The sequence below is a fragment of the Dama dama genome, chromosome 3 (genome assembly GCF_033118175.1).
Source record: "Dama dama isolate Ldn47 chromosome 3, ASM3311817v1, whole genome shotgun sequence".
NCBI lineage: Eukaryota > Metazoa > Chordata > Mammalia > Artiodactyla > Cervidae > Dama > Dama dama.
Genome location: NC_083683.1, coordinates 54,137,820 through 54,161,602, shown reverse-complemented (window position 1 = coordinate 54,161,602; position 23,783 = coordinate 54,137,820). Strand labels below are relative to the sequence as shown.

The window sequence follows — 23,783 nt, the reverse complement described above, 5'->3', positions numbered from 1 at the left end:
GACACAACTGAGTGACTTCACTTTCACTTCTCACTTTCAAGCATTGGAGAAGGAAATGGCAACCCACTCCAGTGTTCTTGCCTGGAGAATCCCAGGGACAGCGGAGCCTGGTGGGCTGCCGTCTGTGGGGTCGCACAGAGTCGGACACGACTGAAGTGACTTAGCAGCAGCAGCAGCAATACATATTCATCGGGTACATGTTCATTTTGATGTGCTATAGTAGTGATGACTTCAAACACTAGTTCCTACTGAAGATACAGACAAATTTCAGTAACAGTCTTCCTTTTCTCATTATGTTGCTATTTAATAATTATTTCCTACCTTCAAAAAACATATGGTTTCATGGTTCTTCTTTCTATGGAAAAAATTAAATACATAGCTTCTACTTTAAGAGTAAACAGGGTAAGATGGTATATAAAATCATTAATTCATCAAAAACAAAATGTAATTCTTTTTTTTTCCATTTATTTTTATTAGTTGAAGGCTAATTACTTTACAATATTGTAGTGGTTTTTGTCATACATTGACATGAATCAGCCATGGATTTACATGTATTTCCCATCCCGATCCCCCCCTCCCATCTCCCTCTCTCAAACAAAATGTAATTCTTAAAAACATTCTTAAAATGTAACGCTAATGAAAATCTAGCATTTTAATCTTGTTATGAGGTAATATTTATTTAGTAAAGGTGGACAACACCATGTCAAGATTTTTCCTAGATTCCCACTTAAAGACACAAATTGTTTTGGATAAACTATATCCATTCTACATAAATCTGAGTTTTAAAAAATAATAGCAATTAGTGCATTAGTTTTTAAATGACTCATTCAGGCAAAGAGGGGCACTACACAGACCTCAATTTCTAACTGCAATAGAGATAAATTCCAAAAGGATCATCTAGTTTAAATTAGATTCCTAGTTAACTTATATTTCCTGAAGTGTGAAGCAGTACATGGCATGAAAGTCCTATGTGTTTGGATTGATACAACTGATACAGGAGCAATAATCCAAATATTTTATCCTTACAGTAAAAGCTAGTATAAAACTTTTCATTAAGAACTAAATAATAATTTCCAATTTTACTTTATGGCAACACATACAGTCTTCATTTAGACTAAGATCTTGTGAATTTAAAATAAAATCAAATGCACTTTTTAAAACAATTTGAGAATTAAAATATCTTGAAAGTATTTTAAGGTAACCTAAAAGGTCACTTAAGAGACCAGCATTCAAAGCTATTTGTTGCTGTTATTAGGCCATAAGCTTAACTAAAATGGGTTTTATTAGAATAGCTTAGAAAAGAAATTGCAGAAATTAGAATACTCTACTCAAAAATATCCTTTGTAAGTTCCAATAATTATAATGCCAGTCCACAAAAAGGTTAACAAGTAATTAAGAACCTAATAAAGCATTTCACTAATGAGAATCTACTCTAAAAAATCAATCTGAACTTTTGAAAAAACTGCTCAGAAAAAAAAAATAAGTTAGCTAACTTTCACTTCCACTACTGCTAGATATTATGTTTTGGCTGGAATCAACTTAAATTACAACTGGTTTTGTGATTGCAAGTACATGTTTGAATTTTTAAATAAGGTTTGCAATTCTAATGTAAGGTACTATAGTTGTGGAAAGTTGTTCATGGTAAATCCGGGATGTGAAATCCTTTAGCAGTGTAATAAAATTTAACATTATACATATATTCACATATACTTAAGTGACATCATAATGGTTCATAAATATGGGGGGAGGTGTGCAGCTCAATTAAGTAAAACAAGGTCAAAAGTGAAATGTAAACTTACTTATTAAATAATATTATTTACAGAAACTGTCATCTTTCTTTGTTCCTTAACGAGCTCATCGGATAATCTGTTAAGTTTTCCTTTCCTTCAGCTTTATCCTTTAGCTCTATATGAACTCACAAAGAAACAAACAAAAACAGCATCATTTTCTTGTTAACATAAATAACCTAAAATCAAGATGAAAAACTATACTTATCTGTAAATTAGGGGTAAAAACAGAACCTACTTCATAGAACATTTATGAGGATTAAGTTAATAAAAATTTAAAAACCATGCCTGGAATCTAACCATGTTATCAAACTGTAACATATCCACCCAGAAATGGAATTATTTTCAAATGATTTTATATATCTGCAAAGAAATACTAAAAAAATTCTAAGTTTAGAGATTTATTTGTTTGTATTAACTTTGGTACAGTTGGCTCTCTGTATCACGGGTTCAGGATCGACAATTCTACCAACTACACGTCAAAAATATTGAGAAAAAATTTCCACTAAGTTCCAAAAAGCAGAACACGAATTTCTCATGCTAACAACTATTTACAGAGCATTTATATTGTATTAGGAATTACAAGTAATTCCAAAAAGCAGAACATGAATTTCTCATGCTAACAACTATTTACAGAGCATTTATACTGTATTAGGAATTATAAGTAACCTAAGGATTATTTAAAATGTACAAGAGGATGTGTAGGTTTGTGGAATATGCCGTTTATAATCCTAAACCTATATATAAGGGACTGTGACATTTTGGTAACCGAGAAGGTCCCAGAACCAATCCCCCATGGATACACAGGTATGACTGTACTATTATTTTGAGACTATATTCTTTATGTTGCAAGAGAAAGAAAATAAGTAATTTATGGTATTCATTAGGAATCATGAATCGGTCTTCCCTGATAGCTCAGTTGGTAAAGAATCTGCCTGCAATGCAGTAGACCTGGGTTTGATCCCTGGGTTGGGAAGATCCCCTGGAGAAGGGAAAGGCTGCCCACTCCAGTATTCCGGCCTGGAGAATTCCATGGACTGTATAGCCCATGGGTTCCCAAAGAGTCGGACATGACTGAGTGGCTTTCACTTCACTTAGGAATCATGATTTGCAGCATGAAAGAGATACAAAGCACAATAACATTGAAGTTGAAGTGCAAATATCATTGATATACCTGTGATTTTTTAAAAAATACATACAATTTGGAAATAGGAAGACATTCTAGGCAGTAGTTACTAAGTAAATCACTATCATTATCCTATCAATATATAAATTATATGTGCTAATATTACAAAATCAGGTATTCCATCAGATTTACTAGTAAAGAATGCTCCCCAGACTATTAAAATTGCCAGAAACATTTACACAAATCATTTTTCATGTTCTAAAACCTGATTGTTATAAGCTAGAATCTTAGAACTGCAACTGCTAACAAATTCTAAAAGGAAAGGTTGAGAAAAATAGTATATATTCATGTTCCTGATGGACGTTTGATGGTAAACATACTAATATTCAAACTGTTCAGAAAAACTGAAGGGGAGGGATGCTAGTAGGTTAGCTTTAGCTTCCTAAAACCGCTGCTCTGGACAGAGCAGCTCTCTATTTATCCATTGTATATTCTGGGTTTCCTCTACAAACTTTCCTTTCAATAATGAATTCTATAGCAACAAAAAAAAGGTTTTCAACTTTAAAGGACATTGTGGCAGGCAGCCTTTCAGATGGTCCACAATGCTCCCACCTCCTGGTATGCATGCCCTTCTGTAACCTCCTCCCCTGAGTACGGGCTGAATTTAGTGACCCACTTCTAAGGAACAGAATTCAGCAGAAGTAATGGAAAGTGTCAGTCGCTCAGTCATATCCGACTCTTTGCGACCCCATGGACTGCAGCCCACCAGCTCCTCTGTCCATGGAATTCTCCAAGCAAGAATACTGGAGTGGGTAGCCATTTCTTTCTCCAGGGGGTCTTCTCAACCCAGGGCGTGAACCCAGGTTTCCTGCATTGCAGCCGATTCTTTACCATCTGAGCCACCAGGGAAGCTGCCAAAGTAATGGATGTCACTCCCAAAATCAGATTATAAAAGGACAGCGGCTTTTGTTTTCAGGACTCTCACCAGATATGCCGCTTTGGGGTGAGTAAGCTGTCATGCTGTGACAGCGTGTGAGTAACCTGGGAGCAGGTGTCCTAAGGCCCCTGAAAACCACGAGAGCTCAGACACGGACCCCTCCTTAGTCGGGCCTGGGGGATCCTGAGCCAGAACCACCTGCCGAACTGCGAAGGGATGGGGGAGAGGGAGGAAGTATAATAAATGCTGACTGTTTTCTACCACTAAATCTTGGGGTAGTTTGTTATACAGCAATAGGTAACTAATATGGAAAGCGCTACAAAGTAATTAACATTAAGCTAAAAGTTGCAAAGTGAGTATCAATTCAGTGCCTAAAAAGGAACTCATAGGAAAACATGAGTCAATGGGTGGAGGCCCAATTCTGAATTTGGTTCTTGGGTTTTAGGTTCAAAAATTCACCCTAAGGCTAAAGCAGCTAAGACCCAACTGAATTATACCTACAAACCTTTTCAAACTGCTAACAAATCAGACGTCATCTTCCAGGTGTGTTTCCTTCCCCACATCAACAAACCTGGACAGAGCCAAAGCCTCCAAAGAAGTGCACGGTGCACAGTCTAAGTGTGCAGCAGCCCTGAACACTGGGTGCTGTTATCTACAAGCTACGTTTTTTAATTTTTAGGTTTAAGATGCAGTTAACTTACTATAAAGAAACCTACATTACTAGAACTCCAGAATAAGACGTCATTCTAGCAAGTGCCAAATAACACCTCTCACTTCCTACCACCTCCTGTACTATGCTAAACATGACCAATTATCCAGTGATATAATGCTATGTGGTTTTGCTTTTTTTATATCATTTTATGTTCTAGTCATTCTTTCTAAGGATACCTTAATCACACTAATTGATCTTCAACAATATTTTGATCTTCCTAATTTGACAAACACTCTAGTCTTTTAACTAAGCACCACATTTTATAAATGACATCTTAAACTGAGGTACTTCTGTAGAAAGTTAATATGTTGTTGTTCAATCACTAAGTCATGTCTGATGCTTTGCAACCCCATAAACTGCAGCATGCCAGGCCCTTCTGTCCTCCACTATCTCCTGGAATGTGCTCAAATTCCTGTCCACTGAGTCAGTGATACTATCTAACCATTTCATCCTCTGCTGCCCCTTTCTCCTTTTGCCTTCAATCTTTCCCAGCATCAGGGTCTTTTAAGTTAATATCCTCTATTCTTGGGGATTCCCTGGTAGCTCAGTTGGTAAAGAATCCGCCTGCAATGCAGGAGACCCCAATTTGAATCCTGGGTCAGGAAGATCCGCTGGAGAAGGGATAGACTACCCACTCCAGTATTCTTGGGCTTCCCTTGTGGCTCAGCTGGTAAAGAATCTGCCTGCAACACAGGAGACCCCTGTTCGATCCCTGGGTTGGGAAGATCCCCAGGAGAAGGGAAGGGCTGCCCACTCCAGTAGTCTGGCCTGGAGAATACAGTCCATGGGGTCCCAAAGAATCGAACTGAGCAACTTTCACCCACTCACTCACTCACTCACTCCTCTATCCTTAATAGTTTCTAGTTTAAGGAAATATTTTCCTGATCCTAGTTCAAAATATCAGGAGCTTCAGTCCTTCATATGCTAATTATAGTCAGTATCCAAGTTAAATACACAAAAATAACAAACAGCTAACTATTCTGAATACCAACAATTATGTCAACATGATAAAGAAGTCTAACCTTTACTCCGCAACTTCATCCTTTTTTCTCACCTTTTCTGACTATAATATTAAAATTAATCTGAGGAGATTCTAAGCCCTGTATTTGTTTTCAAATCAATTTTTAATAACCATTTCTAAAACATGAGTGCATATTTTCAGTGTAAAATTGATTTTATAAAACAATGGCAAACTTTTCTAACAATAAATCTCAAATAGTCTGAGGTCAACAGGGATAGTTTGCAACCTACTGACTGTACTCTAAATATTGTTAGTTCAGCACTCATAAAATCTGAATCATAGTGAAATGAACGTACATTCTCAAAAGAGATACCTCACCAATGGGCTTATTAGAGCTTGTCTAGCACATATCTGCTTGTTGTTGTTTAGTTCCTAAGTCATGTCTGACTCTCTTTCGACCCCACAGACTGTAGCACTCCAGGCTCCTCTGTCCATCGGATTTCCCAGGCAAGAATATTGGAGTGGGTTGCTGTTTCCTTCTCTAGGGCATCTATTAAAAGGTCACAAAATTATTTTGCCTAAAAAAAAAAAAAATCTGAATCATGGATCATATCAAATTCAACATATCCCACAATGGCTATCACTTTAGAGACCAAACAAACTGTAGAAGTGTATGAAAAGTATTGTGATTTGCTTACTAAGCTAATCTAAAACTATCATTCATTCCTTCTCAAAACAGAAGGTAAGGACTTCTTCAAACTATACAAGCTCCCCCACAATTAACAATGTAATTTTCCAAAAAAGTGTTCCAAGTTAATATACTTACCATTTAAAATATTTTTGATACCAACATGGACCCAATTTTTAAATTAATTCTACTCATTTCTATAGCTACAATCAGGAGTTACCTGTAAATGCAGAGGCTTAGTTACAGATTTAACTAGATAATTAGAGCATTATTCCTTGAAAGAGTAATGTAATTTTACTCGTCTCTTGATCTAGCATCATCAATCTCCTTTATGTAATCTATAGATATAATTCAGAACTGTTGAAACTATCATGGAAAGCTTAGCCCAAGCACTATGCAGGATTAAATTCTTGTTACAATTTGAAATACAAATGTTAATGCAACACTTGTTAAAAATAAACATTACACAGAATGCAAAGGAAAAATTAAGATTCTGACAGAAGTAAAAGCCCTTTGCCGTGGCCAACCACATCCTCTCCTTTTGAAAACATTCTTTTCCTTCTCTTCCTATAACATTACTCACTCCTGGGCTTTTTATTCCCCATTTTTCTTTCTCCTCCATTTCTTTCTTCTTCTTCTTTATATGATGCTTTTCTTCTACCTTAAGGAAGTGATGTTTCTCAGTTTCGTCCTAGGTTCTCTTTTCTCACGCTATTCAATCTAGTCTCTCCTTGATCTGTCTCACTCTCCTGGCTTCAACTGGTCATGTATGCTGACGACTACTGAACATACATTAATAGCTCTGATTTCCTCCCTAAGCTTAAGCACCACATATCCGACTGCCTCATATATCTACCCTCTCATACTTCTCTCAGATGCTTGAAATTCAACAAATCTAAAAGTGACCATGAGACAAGTGCTCGGGCCTGGTGCACTGGGAAGACCCAGAGGAATCGGCTGGAGAGGGAGGTGGGAGGGGGGATCGGGATGGGGAATACATGTAAATCTATGGCTGATTCATATCAATGTATGACAAAACCCACTGAAATGTTGTGAAGTAATTAGCCTCCAACTAATAAAAAATAAAAAAATAAATAAAAGTGACCCAGTTGTTGCTGTTCAGTCGCCAAGTCACGTCTGACTCCTTCTCACCCCATGAACTGCAGCATGCCGGGCTTCCCTGTCCTTCACTATCTCCCAAAGTTTGCTCAAATTCATGTCCATTGAGACAGTGATACTATTTCTGTCTCAACCTCTGTTGCCCCCTTCTCCTTTTGCCTTCAATCTTTCCCAGCATCAGGGTCTCTTCCAATGAGTTGGCTCTTCGCCTCAGGTGGCCAAAGTACTGGAGCTTCAGCTTCAGCAACAGCCCTTCCAATGAACATTACCTTGCCCAAAACCTGTCCTTCCTTTTGTGCCCTTTCAGTGAAAAGCACCACCATTTACCTAGCTGTATAACTAAGCCAGAATCCTGGGATTTATCCTCAATTTCTCGCTAAATACTCTCTAAATTTCCTCTCTAAAACCCAACTTCCTATCTTCCACAACCAGAGTCAAACATCCATCAAGGCCTATACATTTTCTCCTAAACATATCTAGAATCCATTCATTTCTCTCTCCTATTGACATTAACCTTGTTTGGGCCACCACTATCTCTTGCCTAGCATACTGCAATGAATTCCACCAAATGGTTTCTCTATCTCTAGTCAAGATTCAACGAACAGTATGCATGACTTAAACAGAGTACAATGCTGCCTGCTCTGCTTTCTAGTATGCGTTATTTTGATGGCAAAAGAAAACATTTTTAAACTGCTGAAAAAGTTGAGTATGAAGGCAATTTAGGTTGACACAAGTTCTTTTATGAAGTAAATACCCAACTCAAAAGTTCAAAAAATGAAATGAAATTATATAAATGTTCCTTAAAAATAAGTGGCAAACAGTTGAAAGGAACGACAGAACCAGAAAAATGATGAAGAGCCTTTGCAGTTAAGCATCGTCAGTACCTACGGGCTGCCCTGGTGGCTCAGCTGGTAAAGAATTGCCTGCAATGCAGGAGATGTGGGTTCGATCCCTGGGTTGGGAAGATGCCCTGGAGAAGGGAATGGCCACCCACTCCAGTATTCTGGCCTGGAGAATCCCATGGACTGTGTAGTCCACGGGGTCACAAAGAGTCAGACACCGATAAGCGAATTTCACTTTCACGCAAGACACAATGACAGACATTGGGATCTTTTATTAATATCATCTATAATTATCATTGTTATTAACTAAAGATTATGTTAAGTTTCTTATATCAATTATCACATTTAATCATCAACACAGAGTCCTATGGTCATATGACCATAAATGACATGTTAGGGATTTAAACTAAAATGTGATTCCAGTATCAGTGGCACTATGCTCAAGGAAATACAGGTCAGGGAAGCACAATGAGATATTTTCAGGACACTGTGTAAATACGATCATCACATGTTGCACAGCATACTTTAAGACAAATTGAAAGGGCATTCATTCTAGCCTAACAGATAAAGAAATGCTTCTGGAGAGAGATGATGCTTTGAGCAGTCATAAAGAATAAGAAAGAAACTGTCGTGAATAGGAGTGTATGAAGCAGAGGAAATAATATAATAAAGAAGACGACACAGTGGCCTAAAAAAGACCATGACCAAGCTGTCTGACAATCCAACCTTGCAAACAGACTTGTTGCCGTTGTGCAATCACTAAGTCATGTCGGACTCCGTGCAACTCCGTGCAACCCCGTGGACTGCAGCACATCAGGCTCCTCTGTCCTCCACTATCTCCTGGGGTTCGCTCAAATACATGAAAATAGACTTACTCTTCATTTAAAAAAAAAAAAGTCTATATAAATTGGGTACCACTATTATACTATCAAAGTACTTCCTGGAGGTTAAAACTTTTACTGGTGAGGCCAAAATGTTTATATGACAGTTCACATCAGCTTCACACACACACACACACGCACACACACGTGTGCGTGCACAAACACAAAAGGAAGAGAAGAAAGAGGGAGAGATGGAAGGAGTAAAGAGGAGAAAACATCCCTGAGGCAATCTGCTGAAATATTATTTTTCAGTAGAAGACACTCACCCTTATGTTCTGGATTTTGTCAGTCACCCCACTGGAACCCACACATTTGACAATACAAATTGTTATACCCCTATATACAAGTCTACTATGATATCACCACTCATGTATTTAACTATTTCAACTAATATTTTCTGAGGACTTACTGTATGCCAGGCACTGTGCCAAGTACTTTACAAAAATTATCTCATTTAATCCTCACAACCACCCTTGGTTGTTATTATCATCTCCATTTTACAGATGAAAAAACAGGCTCATAGTAACTTTCATGAGTTCACACAGTCAATAAGTGGAGACTAATATATAAGTCCAAGAAGACGAGTTACAGAATCAAAACTCTTCATCACTATACCACATAATTGCAAGCAACTCATAAATATCCACATTTTTTCTTTGTTTTGTTTTTCATTATCATAATGAGTACACATAAAAATTAAATACAATTGGAAAAAACAAAACTAAATACATTTTCCTGCGCTAAAAAGAAGTATAATGAAACTCTACACAAGTGGAAGATGGCAAGATTACAATTAAAATGTACACTACCAAGGAAGCAAAAAATGCTGTGTGAACCACAGACATGAAGTTTACAAAAAAACTAGCACACTGAGCAAATCTAACAACTGTGTTCATGTAGATGACGAAACAGTCTTACTAAATTCTATCATAAAGTACAATCTGATGACATTATGAACTTCACGTATTTTTCACCTGTAAGTTGTACTACTCATTACGCATCTAATCAATGATTACAAAGCTCTGGGCCTTACCAGCCTTGGTCTTAAAAAAATAAAGAAAGAACAAAAATGTCTAAGATGGGTCAACAAAAAGGAAAGGAACAGGGAAGGAGGGAGAAAGAAAAAGGCTTTTCAAAGGGAAAAGCTTCAAATTCCCCCACCACTATACAGAAGTCAGTATTAGCTCTTCCCTTTGAAATGTGAGGCTAAGAAGCCTAGTCACAATTAATTCAGCCTGTGCTGAACAGAATTTGAGTAGTAGAATGGATGAACAGGGTAATGACTTTCAAAAAGTTCTGACAGCAGAACAAGTTTAGGAAATAAAAATTAAGAGAAATCCTAATAAGTAAAATGTGTAAGTCAAGGCTATGGTCTTCCCAGTGGTCACGTACGGTTGTGAGAGCTGAACTGTAAGAAGGCAGAACGCCAAATAATTGATGCCTTCAAATTGTGGTACTGGAGAATACTCCCAAAAGTCCCTTGAACAGCAAGAAGATCAAGTCAGTCAATCCTAAGGGAAATCAACCCTGAATACTGATTGGAAGGACTGATGCTGAAGTTGAAGCTTCAGTATTTTGGTCATCTGATGCAAACAGCTGACTCACTGGACAAGTCCCTGATGCTGGGAAAGACTGAAGGCAGGAGAAGGGGATGACAGAGGATGAGATGGCTGGATGGCATCACTGAGGCAATGGACATGAACTTGGGTAAACTTCGGGAATGGTGAGGATCAGAGAGGCCTGGTGTGCTGCAATGCATGGGGTCACAAAGAGTCACACATGAATGGGCAACTGAACAACAACAAAATGTAGAAGAGCACAGATGATCTGGCCGAAGTTGAGTAGGGGAACACAAAGTCCCACGTGTTTGCTCTATTGGCAGCCACTGAGATAACTTCAGGAGATCTCAGGGCTCGAAAGAGCACAAGTCAAAACCTCTGCACCCTTCTAAAGGAAAAAACAGCTCTCTCTACACCAAGAAACATGTTACTTGATTCTAAGCGGTAAACCCGTCTCCTCCTTACTTCCTATTTTCTGCAACTTGCAGGAAGGACGCTTCTTAGAGCTGGCCCTGAACAAGTGGTACAGCTGAAAGAATGGATGGCTGTGTGTTCAATGCTGTGCTAATGTCTCTCTGGCTGGAGAGATGTCATAATGGGTGGGCATTCCTATTTTCCTCCTTATACTTTACTATCTTCAATGAATATGTAATACTTTTATCATCAAAAAGATCTATTCTCTTAAAGAAAAAAAATAATTCTATCCCCCATGCTCAGGTTATTTACATTCATACTTGAAAGTATTATTTTATTTAGATTTACCTAAAACAGGAAAGTTCTAATAAAGGAATAAATGCTGGTGGAGTAAGAACATAAAGGAATCAGAACATTTCAGAAAGTATTATTATCAAGCAGATGCTGGGCCTTGGGTAGACAAAAAGTAAATAAAGAAAAAGGATGGAAAAAGCTGGAAAACGACTATAACAACTTCTGCCTACTCTGAAAATACATATAGAGCTCTACTTCCTGAGCAACTATTTCTCTGGCATAGAATATTATCTACTTGAAGCTGTTGTAGGTTTATCATCATTAGCATATCCTATAAAGGATGATACTGTGTAAAAGAGCCCTGATCAGACTATAAAATATGTAAAGATGAAGTGCCTCTCAACTCATGCCTAAAAATTATCAGAGAACTGTACAAATTTTTTTTATCATACACATACAAACATTCAAATTTGTTATTAGTTATAGTATTAGAGAGTCTTAGTATTTGTATCACAAATAAAAAAGAGGGAAATAATATTTACTGGGATTTTTCTCCTAAGAAATACTATGGTATCAAAGAAGTCAGAATATATAGCACAATTACCATTATTATAAAAGACATCAAAATGAAGTTTAACATTTTAACTTTAAAAATATTACCTAAAATAGGGAAAACAATTAACGGTCATTTTGTTCTTCATTCAGTATAATGCTAGCCCAAATTTTAACATAAATTCTTGTATTAGTTATAAGTAGTAGGTTTAGTGTTAGACGTTTTCAAGGTGTACAATACTAGCTATAGGCATAGGAAATTTACAAGAACTCTTTAAGAAATTACTTGCTAGCAAATTTAAAGCTACCACAGCAAGGTAATAAAAAAGACTTAAAGAAATCCAAACATTTGAACCTGGCACTAACCAGCTACTGATCTTGAACAGGTCACAAACTTTCCAGGCCTGTTTTCTTACCTGTCAAGAAGCTAAGCTAGAGCCGTGAGTTCCAACACAAAGAAAAGACCTCACCCAGCATATTGCTATGTGTTACCTGGCAGTTCTCTAAGACTTCAGTGCAACAAGAATCCTCTAAACTGAGCTGAAAATGTCAAACAAAACGATCTGGAAACAGTAATAGCCTTGACAATTTCAAAAGTTTTAATACCAACATCTCTGCCCCATACCCCTCAAGAACTTCCCTCTGAAGACTATCTTATCTCTCTCTCATTAGGTGCACGTGTGATCAGTAGTGTCCAACTCTTTTTGACCTCGTGGACTGTAGCCCACCAGGCTCCTCTGTCCATGAGGTTTTCCAGGCAAGAAGACTGAAGTGGGTTGCCATTTCCTCCTCCAGGGGACATTTCCGACTCAGGGATCAAACCCAGTCTCCTGCGTCTCTTGGATTACAAATGGACTCTTTAATTGCTGAGCCACCTGGGAAGCCCTCTACCATTAAGGTTTCAGGAAATAAAAACCAGCCTCTCTCAGGAAATCGCTAAACACTATGGAAGCTCTTAAAATTCTCAGTAATTCTGTAAATTTCCATAATAAACAATATTACAGAATGAAATCTCTACTGAATCTTTTACAACTGATCAATCATAGATCATATATCACGTAACAAAAGGTAGAGATTTTAGCAGGAATAAAAGCCAATAAACAAAACACAGCTAAGTGTTCAGTAAATATTTGTTAAATGAATAATTTATTTTCAAAATCACAATTACATCATATTTTACAACTTATTAAAGTCACTATTTAAGGAAAATGTGTCTTTTAAAAAAAAAGAAACACTTCAGGTTTCACTGAATGAAAACGTGATACTCCAAAGAATGCTAATCCTTGTACCAAAGTATGTTGGCCAGATATCTAACCTTGAAGGAAAGAGGAATAGCAAAGAAACCTTTCACCCAAATAAAGTAGTTTCATAAACCTCTTTATCAGAGACAGAAGGTTGAGTCAAACAAACCTGTGTTTCTTTGGTTTATTTAGAAGTAAAAAAAAAAAAAAAAACTATGCTTCTAGCAATAAAACTATGATTAGATGACCATCTCCCTCTCCTGAATGCAGGGTGGCTTGATGAGCAAATGGAAGAATAAACAAAAGCATTCTGAACACAGTAAAGTACTACACAAATTATAAATACTTTAATGATATTGCTTTTATTGAATTCCTACCCACAGAAACAACCTATAATAACTAAGAATTAATTTGGTGGCAATAAGTTATAAATATTCTTTTAAAAATATTTAGTGAGTACTTACTTGTACCAGCCACAATGATAAGGGCTTTACAGAAATTAACTCATTTAATATTCTCAACAACACTTTTAAAGGAAAAACAAACAAGCTAGAAAAACAAAAACTGAGTGGCATAATGGAGATCACTGCCAATATAACCAATAAGACAGCTGAGAAGAGAGACATTAAGTTTAATAATGCAGTCCTGTTATAATTATTTTACTTTCAAAAACAAAACAGATGGTTCCTGGGATAAGTAAAATATATATATAAACCTCATCCAATCCATCCTATGTAAATCTGTCATAGTCTTCATAGTAATCATCTTAGTCTTCCGAAATACAGAGGAAACATCCTCCTGCTGTTCATTGTTCAGTTACTAAGTCATGTCTGACTCTTTGTGACCCTGTGGACTGCAGCACACCAGGTTTCCTTGTCCTTCACCATCTCCTGGAGTTTACTCAAATTCATGTCCACTGAGTTGGTGATGCCATCCAACCATCTCATCCTCTGTCAACCCCATCTCCTCCTTAAACATCTTGTTAAAAACAGCAATCCCTTTTAAAAACATATTTATACATATATGCATGTATATATGCCCACATACATATATACACACATATAAAGAGAAAGAGGGTTTTACCCAACAATGAAGTGGCAGCTTCATTTGGCTGAAATTTCTTAGGAGAAAAGTAATCAATCAATAAAGTAGTTTATTGTGGAAATGGGCCACAAGGTTAAAGCACACTTTGTACCAAAAGCACTTTACTACTGGCCACTACAGTAACTGTTTTTATACTCAACTTGAATATAGAACTCCAAAAACTAGGACAATATTGTAAAATTTTACATTCCTTCTTTTGTTTACTCATTAGCAAATACTATTGACCTTCTTTGCTAGATTTCAAACTCTCAGAAGCTGGAACTGGTGTTTCATCCACAATTCTACAGGCCTAACGCTTCTGGCTTATGGTACATGTCCAGTGACAACATGTTGCCCAACGAACAATAGGAGGATGTTTGCTGTGCAACTGAAGATTTCAGAAACTAGATTTTGTTCACTTCTGATGATTTATTTCCAATAATTCATACATGTATACAGAAGGTTTCTTTTCCAAGTGTTGACTTAACCTGTATCAGAATTCCAACTTTTTCAAATACTCAGCTTCAGGAGAAAGACAAAACCAATTCTGGGTTTAGGAGGAAATGCTCATTAGAGATCACAATGAGAGGCACGAACGAAGACACAAAGGCAGGCAAGCTTTGGATGGACTTCGGGGAATGGCACACAGACTGTGTGTGTGAGCCGGATCTTAAAGAAGCAGCTAATATGGCAGGCAAAGTAACAAATTCTAGAAAGATATCAATGACCAGTTCTTTTAGCTTGACTCATAAAAATCAGAAATAGTAAAGAAGCACAAGATGAGGGAAATTTCTTTTTTTTTTAATGTCTGCCTAATTTCTATCAGGAAAGGAGAAGAGGGAGAGGATGAGATGGTTAGATAGCACCACCGACTCAACGGACGTGAATTTGAGCAAACTCCGGGAGGCAGAGGAGGACAGAGGAACCTGGTGTGCTACAGTCCACGGGGTAGCAAGAGTTGGACATGACTTAGTGGCTGAAAAACAGCTGATTTCTATAGTTACACAGGTGTCTGCTAATTTGTACAACTGATTTATCTTTAAAAGTAACATGTTGATAGATAAAACAATGCTACCTCAATCATAAGGTAAAAATTAGTGCCATTTTAATTATAATTAAATTTAATTCATTCCATTGTTTAATTTTAAATTCAGTACAGTTCAAACAAATGCAAAAATCTGAATTCTAAATTATTTTTTGATTAAACAATCTCAAATATTACAAATTTATGTTCAGTATATTTTAGTTTCTGATAGGCTCTTGATATCAACTATTTTAACTTTGAATATTCAACGGAGAACTTACAATTTAATCAAGTAACAGAAATATTTTTATAATATGTTATCTTTTATGACTTCAGTATAGTCAAGAAGTACTTCTATACTATGCAAATTTCAGTAAAGTGAATAACAAGACCTAAATAAAAGGTTGTAAGTGAGATAATAAACACAGAATTTTCCAAAATTAAACCTTAAAAATGTTAAGGTATTCATATATAATACCATCCTTGAAATAATGTTAAAACATGAAACATATGTTATATGTCAATACAAAAAATGATAAAGCTAAAAATGTACTAAAACTGAGATAAAAGTTGTATTTTTTCTTGTACACATACATGCTTTTAAGAATGTGTATAAGAACAAATAAAATATGGTAATAGAAATAAGACATGTGCTAAGCTCTTTGTTTTTATCTGATCTTTGAAATAAATATTGTATTATAAAAATACTATTTCCACATTTAAACAAATACTCAGAATTACTCATCTCAGATACTAATCCAACTGTAAAAATAGTGCTTTTACCATATGGCAACATTGCAAAAATTTTTTAAAATGCACAAAGAATTAATATATGCTTAACAAATTATGACAAAATAATCCAATCATATTTTACAAAGATCATCTCTAAAGTTATTGGAAAAGCAATGCCAGGTGGCAAATAGTAACAAATTTAAAAGAACATTAACTGACAAGGTTTAAATGCCTCAAATGTTCCAAGTACTTTACTAGCTTCGGAGTCAGCAAAGTAAGATAGTCCTTGCTGGGGAAAGCAAACATTACACAGTACTGTGTTCTGCGGAAGTAATTATACACACACACACATACAAAGATACACTGAATCAATGTGAGAGTGGGAGCGGGTGCAGGGGTGGCTGTAATCCCCCGGGACTTCTTTTTAGAAGCACCATCTGATAGAAATGCTTGAGTGCTGAGGCAGCAGAGGCCTGGCTGGGATACATAGCAAGAACTGAAGCTAGCAAGGCAATCTAAACATAGGTTGTCATGGCCTTGAACACCATGCTCAAGAGCTCAACCTTTATTCAGCAGTCACTAAGAAGATCTCAATTTGTTTTTAATACAGAGCAATCAAAATAATCCCATAGCTTTCAAAAAAGTGCTGAAGATAACATTAGCAGTGTTCTGGAGAAAAGACCCATCTGTCCAATACCTTATGAGAGAAATGATACTGGCTTCTTAACTATACCAACAAAAACTGTAAGAAGGACAGATATGAGAAAGAGCCAAAAGAAGACTGGACATGAGGGAGGATGATGAATTGAAATCAAAGTTGAGACAACCAAAGTTTCTAGTTTAGGTTCCATAAAGTTTATGCCCCATACAAAATAAGGAATAGAGAGAAGTCAATTTGGGGTAAGCAGAAGTTAATTTCAAAATGTACTAGGAAAACTAAGAAAAAGGAGTGTTAGAGACGTCAGGGAAGGGGAACTTAAATTTTTAGGAAAGGCTGCCAACATCAAATACTGCTGAGGTGTCATGAAAAAGACTGAGGTTAGGCTTCTAAGTTTACCAACTAGGTCACTAGGGGTCACTAGGTTATATCTGAGAGCTGTCACTTAACTAAGGATAAAAGAAAGGGAAAGAATGCTTGATGAAGGACATTTACTGCATACAGAAACCCAAGGTAGCAAAACTCTATGCCAGCAGTGGATAAATATTTTGGTCCCAGGATCTCATTATACTCTTAAAAGTTAAAAGAGCTTTTGTTTATCCAGCTCTTATCTAAACCAAGAAATAAGTTACTACACTGAAAATAAAAACAGAAAAATTTAAATATATACTAGTTCATTTTAAAATAGTTTAATGTATTTTTATGAAAAAAACTTTATTTTCCAAAACAAATATAACTTTGTGTACTTGTGTATTTTTAGTGGTACTCACATAAGACCTCTGGATTGTGGTATTTCCTCTTGCATTCAATTTGGCACGATGTGTATTTTTAAGAATATGGAGAAAATCTTGACTCCCACAAATTTGTAGTTGAGAAAGGGAGGCACATTTTAATAGCCTTTTCAGATAATTGTGGATATTCTTCGATACATACATAAAAACACAACAAGGAGTTGTTTCTCAAAGGTTAGTTGCATATGAAATCTGGAACCACATCAACGAAGTTTTCATAGGGTTCCCTTAAAATCCACTGGCTCTTTTATACTTTGAGTGGATTATCGATCTATGTATGGTTTTATAACATGATACACTGGTAACTGGGAAACACTGGTTTACTGAGTTATGCAAATCTTCCAAATGATAACAAACTTTATGATAAAGTATCAGAAATTATATTTGTGGATATAACCATCCAATCTCATCTTTAAAGTACTAGGAAGCTCTTAAACTCACTACAGAGGTTACAAGTTTTCAAACATTTTCACTTGAAAGCTCAGTTTTCTTCACTGGCAACAAATACCATCAATTGTTTTCCTTGAAGTGATAGACTATGTTCATTTTTGAGAAACTATCTAATGAGTATCCAAGTCTAAATAACCACAGTTTGCCAGTGTATTCTCTCAAATAAAAATAATGTTCTATCAGAAAAGCTAGTTCTGCTCAAAACTCAAACAACTACAAAAATGCTTTCCCGTGAATCAACCACATGATTTTGGTATGCAGCAGGAATGTTTTACTTGTACTTCCCAGTTCATCAGAGAGAATATTTTAAAATACACAAGACTTTCTAAAACTAATCATTTTTTACTGCTTCATGAAGGATATTCTAAAGTGAAACTAGCATTATTCTTATGACATGTGCATGGTGGTGAAGATTACGATGAACACAGCAATGTGGTGCCACGGGAAGAGCTGGCAGGTTTGGGTTTTTTATAATTTTATTTATCTGTTTTATTTTTGGCTGTGCTGGATCTTCACTGCTGTGCAGGTTTTCCTGTAGTTGTGGCGAGAGGGGGCTTCTCATTGTGGGGGCTTCTCTTGTTGCGGCTCCTGGGCTCTAGAGAGCTGGCTCAGTAGTTGTGGCCTATGGGCTTAGCTGTTCCGAGACATGTGGAATCTTCCCGGATCAGTGATTGAACCCGTGTCTCCTGCGCTGGCAGGCGGATTCTGATCCACTGAGCCACCAGCAAAGCCCCAAGACAACAATGTTACCTAGCATTAACTCTGCACCACCACCTCAAGTGTCAACATGGTAACATCTTAGAATGATTATGAAAATTGTTTGGACCTTACAGACTCCCTAAGAAGTCTTTAGGGACTCTCGGGGTTCACACTTTGAAAACCACTACTATCCAAACACTAATCACTTTTAAAATTCCTCTGTAAACAACAAACCCGTGTGACTATCTAACCCAAGATGTAGAGGAGAAAACAAACAAGCCAACCTCTTAGAATAAGAAGTCTATGAACAATAACCGTGTGGTCGTGGGAAAGGTTCCTCAGGTACGGGAGGCTCAGAACTCTGCATTTCTGAAAAACAGACTGCCTGAGATGGTCCTCAATTTTTTTCTCCACATTCTCACACAAGAGTCTAGATGAAATCTGTGCCGAGCCTCAAATTAGAAGACAGAAAGCAAGCATGACAACAATGACACTGAAAAGATTTTTATCAGATGATAACTGGTTTAAGGTTTCTTCAAAAAAATGTGAATTTTATATCATTCACTTCCATTTTATAGAAACTAAAATAAATCACTCTTTTTACCAACGGTCAAATCCTAACCATAATGCTGTATTTAATTATAAACACTATTTTTTTAAATAAGAAAATTTCACCTCCTCTGCTCAGACACAAAGAATTACTACCTCCTGTATAGAATCAGGTACAATTCAAAGTGTTTCTGAACTGACAGCAAATCATAAAATTTTACAGAAGAAACAAGTATCTATTTTGTTCACCACTGTAAGTCTAGTACCTAGTTCAACCCCAGTACAAAATAAGATTGTTCAATAAACATTGCTGAATGTTGAAGTGGTTAAAAATAAGAATTCATGGTCAAACTCCTAGTATACCTAGTGCTCTTGCTAATATATGAAATCTTTCTCATCAATCTTATAACATCTCTTAGAAACCCAAAGGAACTCATACAATTTACCCCGAGAAAATATAACACTATCTATTGTACTTGAAATTACATTTGAAAGCCTGCTCTAGGCTAGATGTTTTATAAGTATTCATTTAGATCACAGTTCAAAACCAAATAGCTCTACCACTTTCATTTTCAAATATCTACAATCTGAATTAAGCATTAATTCCATTCCTATATGAAGTGGCAGTAAGATACCACTCTAACCCAACACATTGACTGTACTACCTCACACACACTATACTACTTCTTTTTCTCTGATAATTCAGAATTGTTCTTGATTTTTTAGTTTCTTAGACTTATACCTGAGACACTATTGCCTTAAAAGAATGTGAAATATAAAGATGAAGGAAAATGTGTAGTACTTTTAATAATAATTGTCACTGTAACACTTTCAATTTTTCCTGTCAGACTGACATTTGTCATTGATTCTCTTACAAAAGCACAATGTATAAAACTTTCAGTACTGGAACTATCTAGTTATTTAGATTTTAGGTGTTTTTTTTTTTTTTTTTTTTTTAGATTTTAGTTTTTTTAAAAAACTAATCAAATTTAAACTAATTAAGGCCAGTAAGTACAAAATTGCAATTCAACTGGGGAAATGGCATACATTTAAAGAAGCTAACAATTTAGCAATTGAAGTTACTTCAAATCGCATTTCATCTTGAAACACTGCTATGAACATAACCCCATTTTATTTCATACAATTACTCTGCAGAAAAACATGACTTACCAGGGATATTGTCAAAGGAAAAGATCTTCTGTTGCAATATAAAAGGATTTGAACTAGATATCCTTTAAACAAGAAAGACTGTCAGAAAGACTTTAAAGGGAGACCACAGACTCCATCTTCTCTGGAGGTTTAAAAAGAAAAGTTTTTCAAATGTCTGGGATTGGCTTAGACATGGCCTCACATTTGGCAACTGAGACAGAATCAGTTCAAAGATCAGTCTGACCCCAGGGACTGAAGTCCCGTCTGTCAGTCTCACAAACGAGTCATCAGCAAACTGCCTCCTTCTGCTCTGCAGCTATTGAGTCCCTGCCGTGGTAATCGACAACGTCATTCTTGAAATTACCCTAACTGCTAATTAACATGTCAGTCACAGAGAATTATTTCTTCCAACTACTGAAACTTCTGCTCCTCCAAGTATTATGTAGTCCTTTAATTCTGTATTTCTAACATTACCAGAGAGGCAAATATTTTGTGGTGCAATCAATATCTGCCCTATTAACAATGCCCTGTTCCATTGTTCTCTCCAAACATGGAGTCCACTCTGCATTTCAGAAACAGTGGGAGAAAAGTAACAAATAACAGAGAAATTAGAGCTCTTGGGTTTAACTTAGGGCCAAAATCAAAAGAGAAGAGACAAATTCAGAGAGAGGAAGGAAGAAGCTGAGAGGGTCGTAGTGTAGAACACTTACTTTTAGGAACAGAGTGTCCCTTAGACTTCTGGTGAGTTGCCCAGAGCCTCTTCAGTTTCAATCCAAATGACAATGCTTCTCTGAGTCCTTCTCAAGAAATGTTTCCACCACTAAAAATTGGATCTATAAGAGCTCAGATGTACTGGTAAAAAATGTCAGGGGCCCCCAACGTGGGCCTCAAACCTCTTTTAAACTAGGCCCACTTCTCTGTCCTGGGCCAACTCCCCTGTGTACTATATTCCTTCTTCTTCCAGGTGCCAGGTATTCGGCCTGTTTCTTCTCTTCTGAGCTGCCACCACCTACTCTATTTCTCAGGGTTCCTCTAACCCCAAGACTGGCTGTGGAGTAGGCCACCAGCTTCCCCCCTTCCTTGCTGTCCCTGCAAATAAACATATAGGCTCTTCTAGTTTCAGTATTTTTCTAATGGCCACAAGAACATAGAGAGGGAACAACAAAAACCAACAATACTGTACCAGAGATTAAGATTATAACTGTCTCCACATTAAAGTTCCTGCCTTTTCTTAACATTGCTTATTGAGCATTTTAAAAAGTACGACATCGAAAAACAAATATAATCTAAACCAAATCAAACCTTATATAAACTAAAAGGTATAAAGACACTTTGCTTTTCCAAATACTTAAATCACGGGTCCAAAAATAGCTACCACATTCATTTCAGCAAATGGGGCTTTTTCCTTTTTCCTATGTTCTGTTACATTCCCTTGAATTTAGTAGTTGTTCTAAAGTTTGCTTTTTAAAAGATATCAGGAAAATATTTAACAATTTATTGAATTTAATGAGACTATACAAAAAGCATATTATGGTTTACAAAAAGACAGGTATGTCAAAAGCAGCTAGCTTCAATAAGCAAATCTTAAAATTTCAAGATTTTTAAAACCATCTATGTCTCTACATTTAAAATTTAATTAGAATCAAGATATCTCGTTTTTAGAATAACTTCTACCGAATATATTCCCCTAAGGTTAATATCATATAGCCCTTTTCAAAAGCAACAGTATATTGCATTAGTATACTCGTCAAAATTCACTTTCCAAGAAACTTTAATCTAAAATATATGCCATCTAAATATCAGGCCACAAATCACAGCAACTAAAAGTGCTGGCAGTTCAAGAATGTCACTGACTTTGAATCTCCTGAATGATCTTCTTTATCCACTTAATACACTTAAGTGGTTTTTTAAAATACTGTTATCATACTGTAAGCTGACAATGAAATAAAGACTGAAAATAGGCAGAGATCATTTTATCTCATTTGTATAGTATAATAAATTGCCATTTAATCAAACTAAAGATATTCAGATACTTTCAGGAAAAATGTGTCCCTGTGACTGGGCTCACCTCCAACTATTTATAAAACATTAAAGAACCGAGATTTAAAACACTACACAAACCCCTGATGTGACCTTTCCAGAGTCTATATTAAAAAAGGAAGGTTAACCTATTGTGTATCTCTAATCAGATACTTTTTTTCAGGAACGAAATTAAATTAACATCGTTTGCTCCTAAAGAGGTTTTCATGGTTCTTCTCTGATTCCTACACACTAACACAACAATGCAGCCAGCATTATTTCATCCAGAAAATGTGGTGCGGATGGGGGGGGGGGGTGGCATTACACCCAGCGACACGAATTAAATCGCGGTAGAGCTAATGCCTCCCTTAAATAATTTATTCTCTCCTGGCAGCAAAAAAATTACAGCCTCTTCAATTACCCTCACCGCAAAGCATCGCTCGGGTCGTGATCAATCTGACCCAGTTCCTATCGCGGCCACCAGCTCAGTCTCGCCTCGGCCCGCCGGGTCTGCCAGTATCCTGGGAGGGGGCGGCGGCCGCAGGGGCGACCTCGGCGCCGGGACCCCGGGGCTGGCGGCGCGCGGGGCAGGCCCGGGACTCACCGGGTGGAGGTGCCCTTCCGCACATCGCACATCATGCACTTGAAGGCCTCGGCGCTGTTCCGGAAGGTGCAGACGCTACAGTCCCAGTAACCCTCATCCGAGGACGGCTTCGGCTGCCGCTTCGGCCTGCAGGACACAACCCGGACACGACGCGGCGCGGGGTCACCAGCGGGCCGCGCCCGGGCCCCGCGGCCGCCCCCGCCCCGCCCCCAGCCCCGTGCCGCGACCCCCGCCCCGCCGGTCCCCGGCGCGCCGGGCTCCCGCTCGGAGCGGGAGGGGAGTCAGGCAGGCGGGGGCGCGAGCACGGCCGCCGCCGGAGCGGCCGCCGCTGGACACCGCGGCCGCCGCCATCGCGGCTCCATTGTGGGGCGGCCGGCGCCGGCCCTTCACGCGGCAGCGCTCGCTCAGCGGCGGCACCGCCCCCGTTCTCGCCCCGCTGCCCCGGCGGCGGCGAGCGAGGCGGCCGCCCGAAGCCCGGCGCAAGGGCCCCGCCGCCCGCACAGTCCGGGCCCGGGGGCCCGGGCGCTGTTACCTGGTGGGGCTCTTCTTGTCTCCCATGACTTGGCTACAAACGCACGCCGAGAGTCGCCGCCGCAGCCGCTGTTTGTCAATAAGGAGGATAATAAGCCGGGCGGAAGCGGGCGGGGGAGGAGGGAGGGAGGGGGTGGGGAAGGCCGCACCGCCGAGCTCGGGAGCCGCCGCCGGATCCCACGCAGCCTCCAGCTGTCGGGGAAACTCCTGCCTGGGCCACGTGACCCGCGCCAGCCAACCCGCGGCCGCGCCGGAGACTTCAAACGCGGCCAGCGCGGCCCAGCACTCGCGGGGAGTTCGCCGGCGGCGGCGTGGGGGTGGCCGCCGCCGCCGCCTCTCTGCCCCGAGCCGCCCGCTTCCCTTGGGCGTCCCCCGAGCCCC

The 23,783-nt window shown here is 38.2% G+C and overlaps 1 protein-coding gene across 5 annotated transcripts in view; it reads right to left on the bottom strand.

The window, feature by feature from the left end:
* YAF2 (YY1 associated factor 2) overlaps positions 1–23,569 on the bottom strand; it is an 80,889-nt gene extending 57,320 nt beyond the window's left edge. For 2 of the 5 annotated variants that reach the window (XM_061129777.1, XM_061129759.1), the window contains exons 1-2: positions 23,404–23,545; positions 22,872–22,997 (exon numbers count right to left, since the gene is read on the bottom strand). In XM_061129777.1, the coding sequence (XP_060985760.1) occupies positions 22,872–22,997; positions 23,404–23,429 (152 nt within the window). In that variant the 5' untranslated portion in view covers positions 23,430–23,545. The other 3 variants (XR_009690560.1, XR_009690559.1, XM_061129768.1) reach the window with 3 other exon arrangements.
* Between the last annotated feature and the right edge of the window lie 214 nt (positions 23,570–23,783).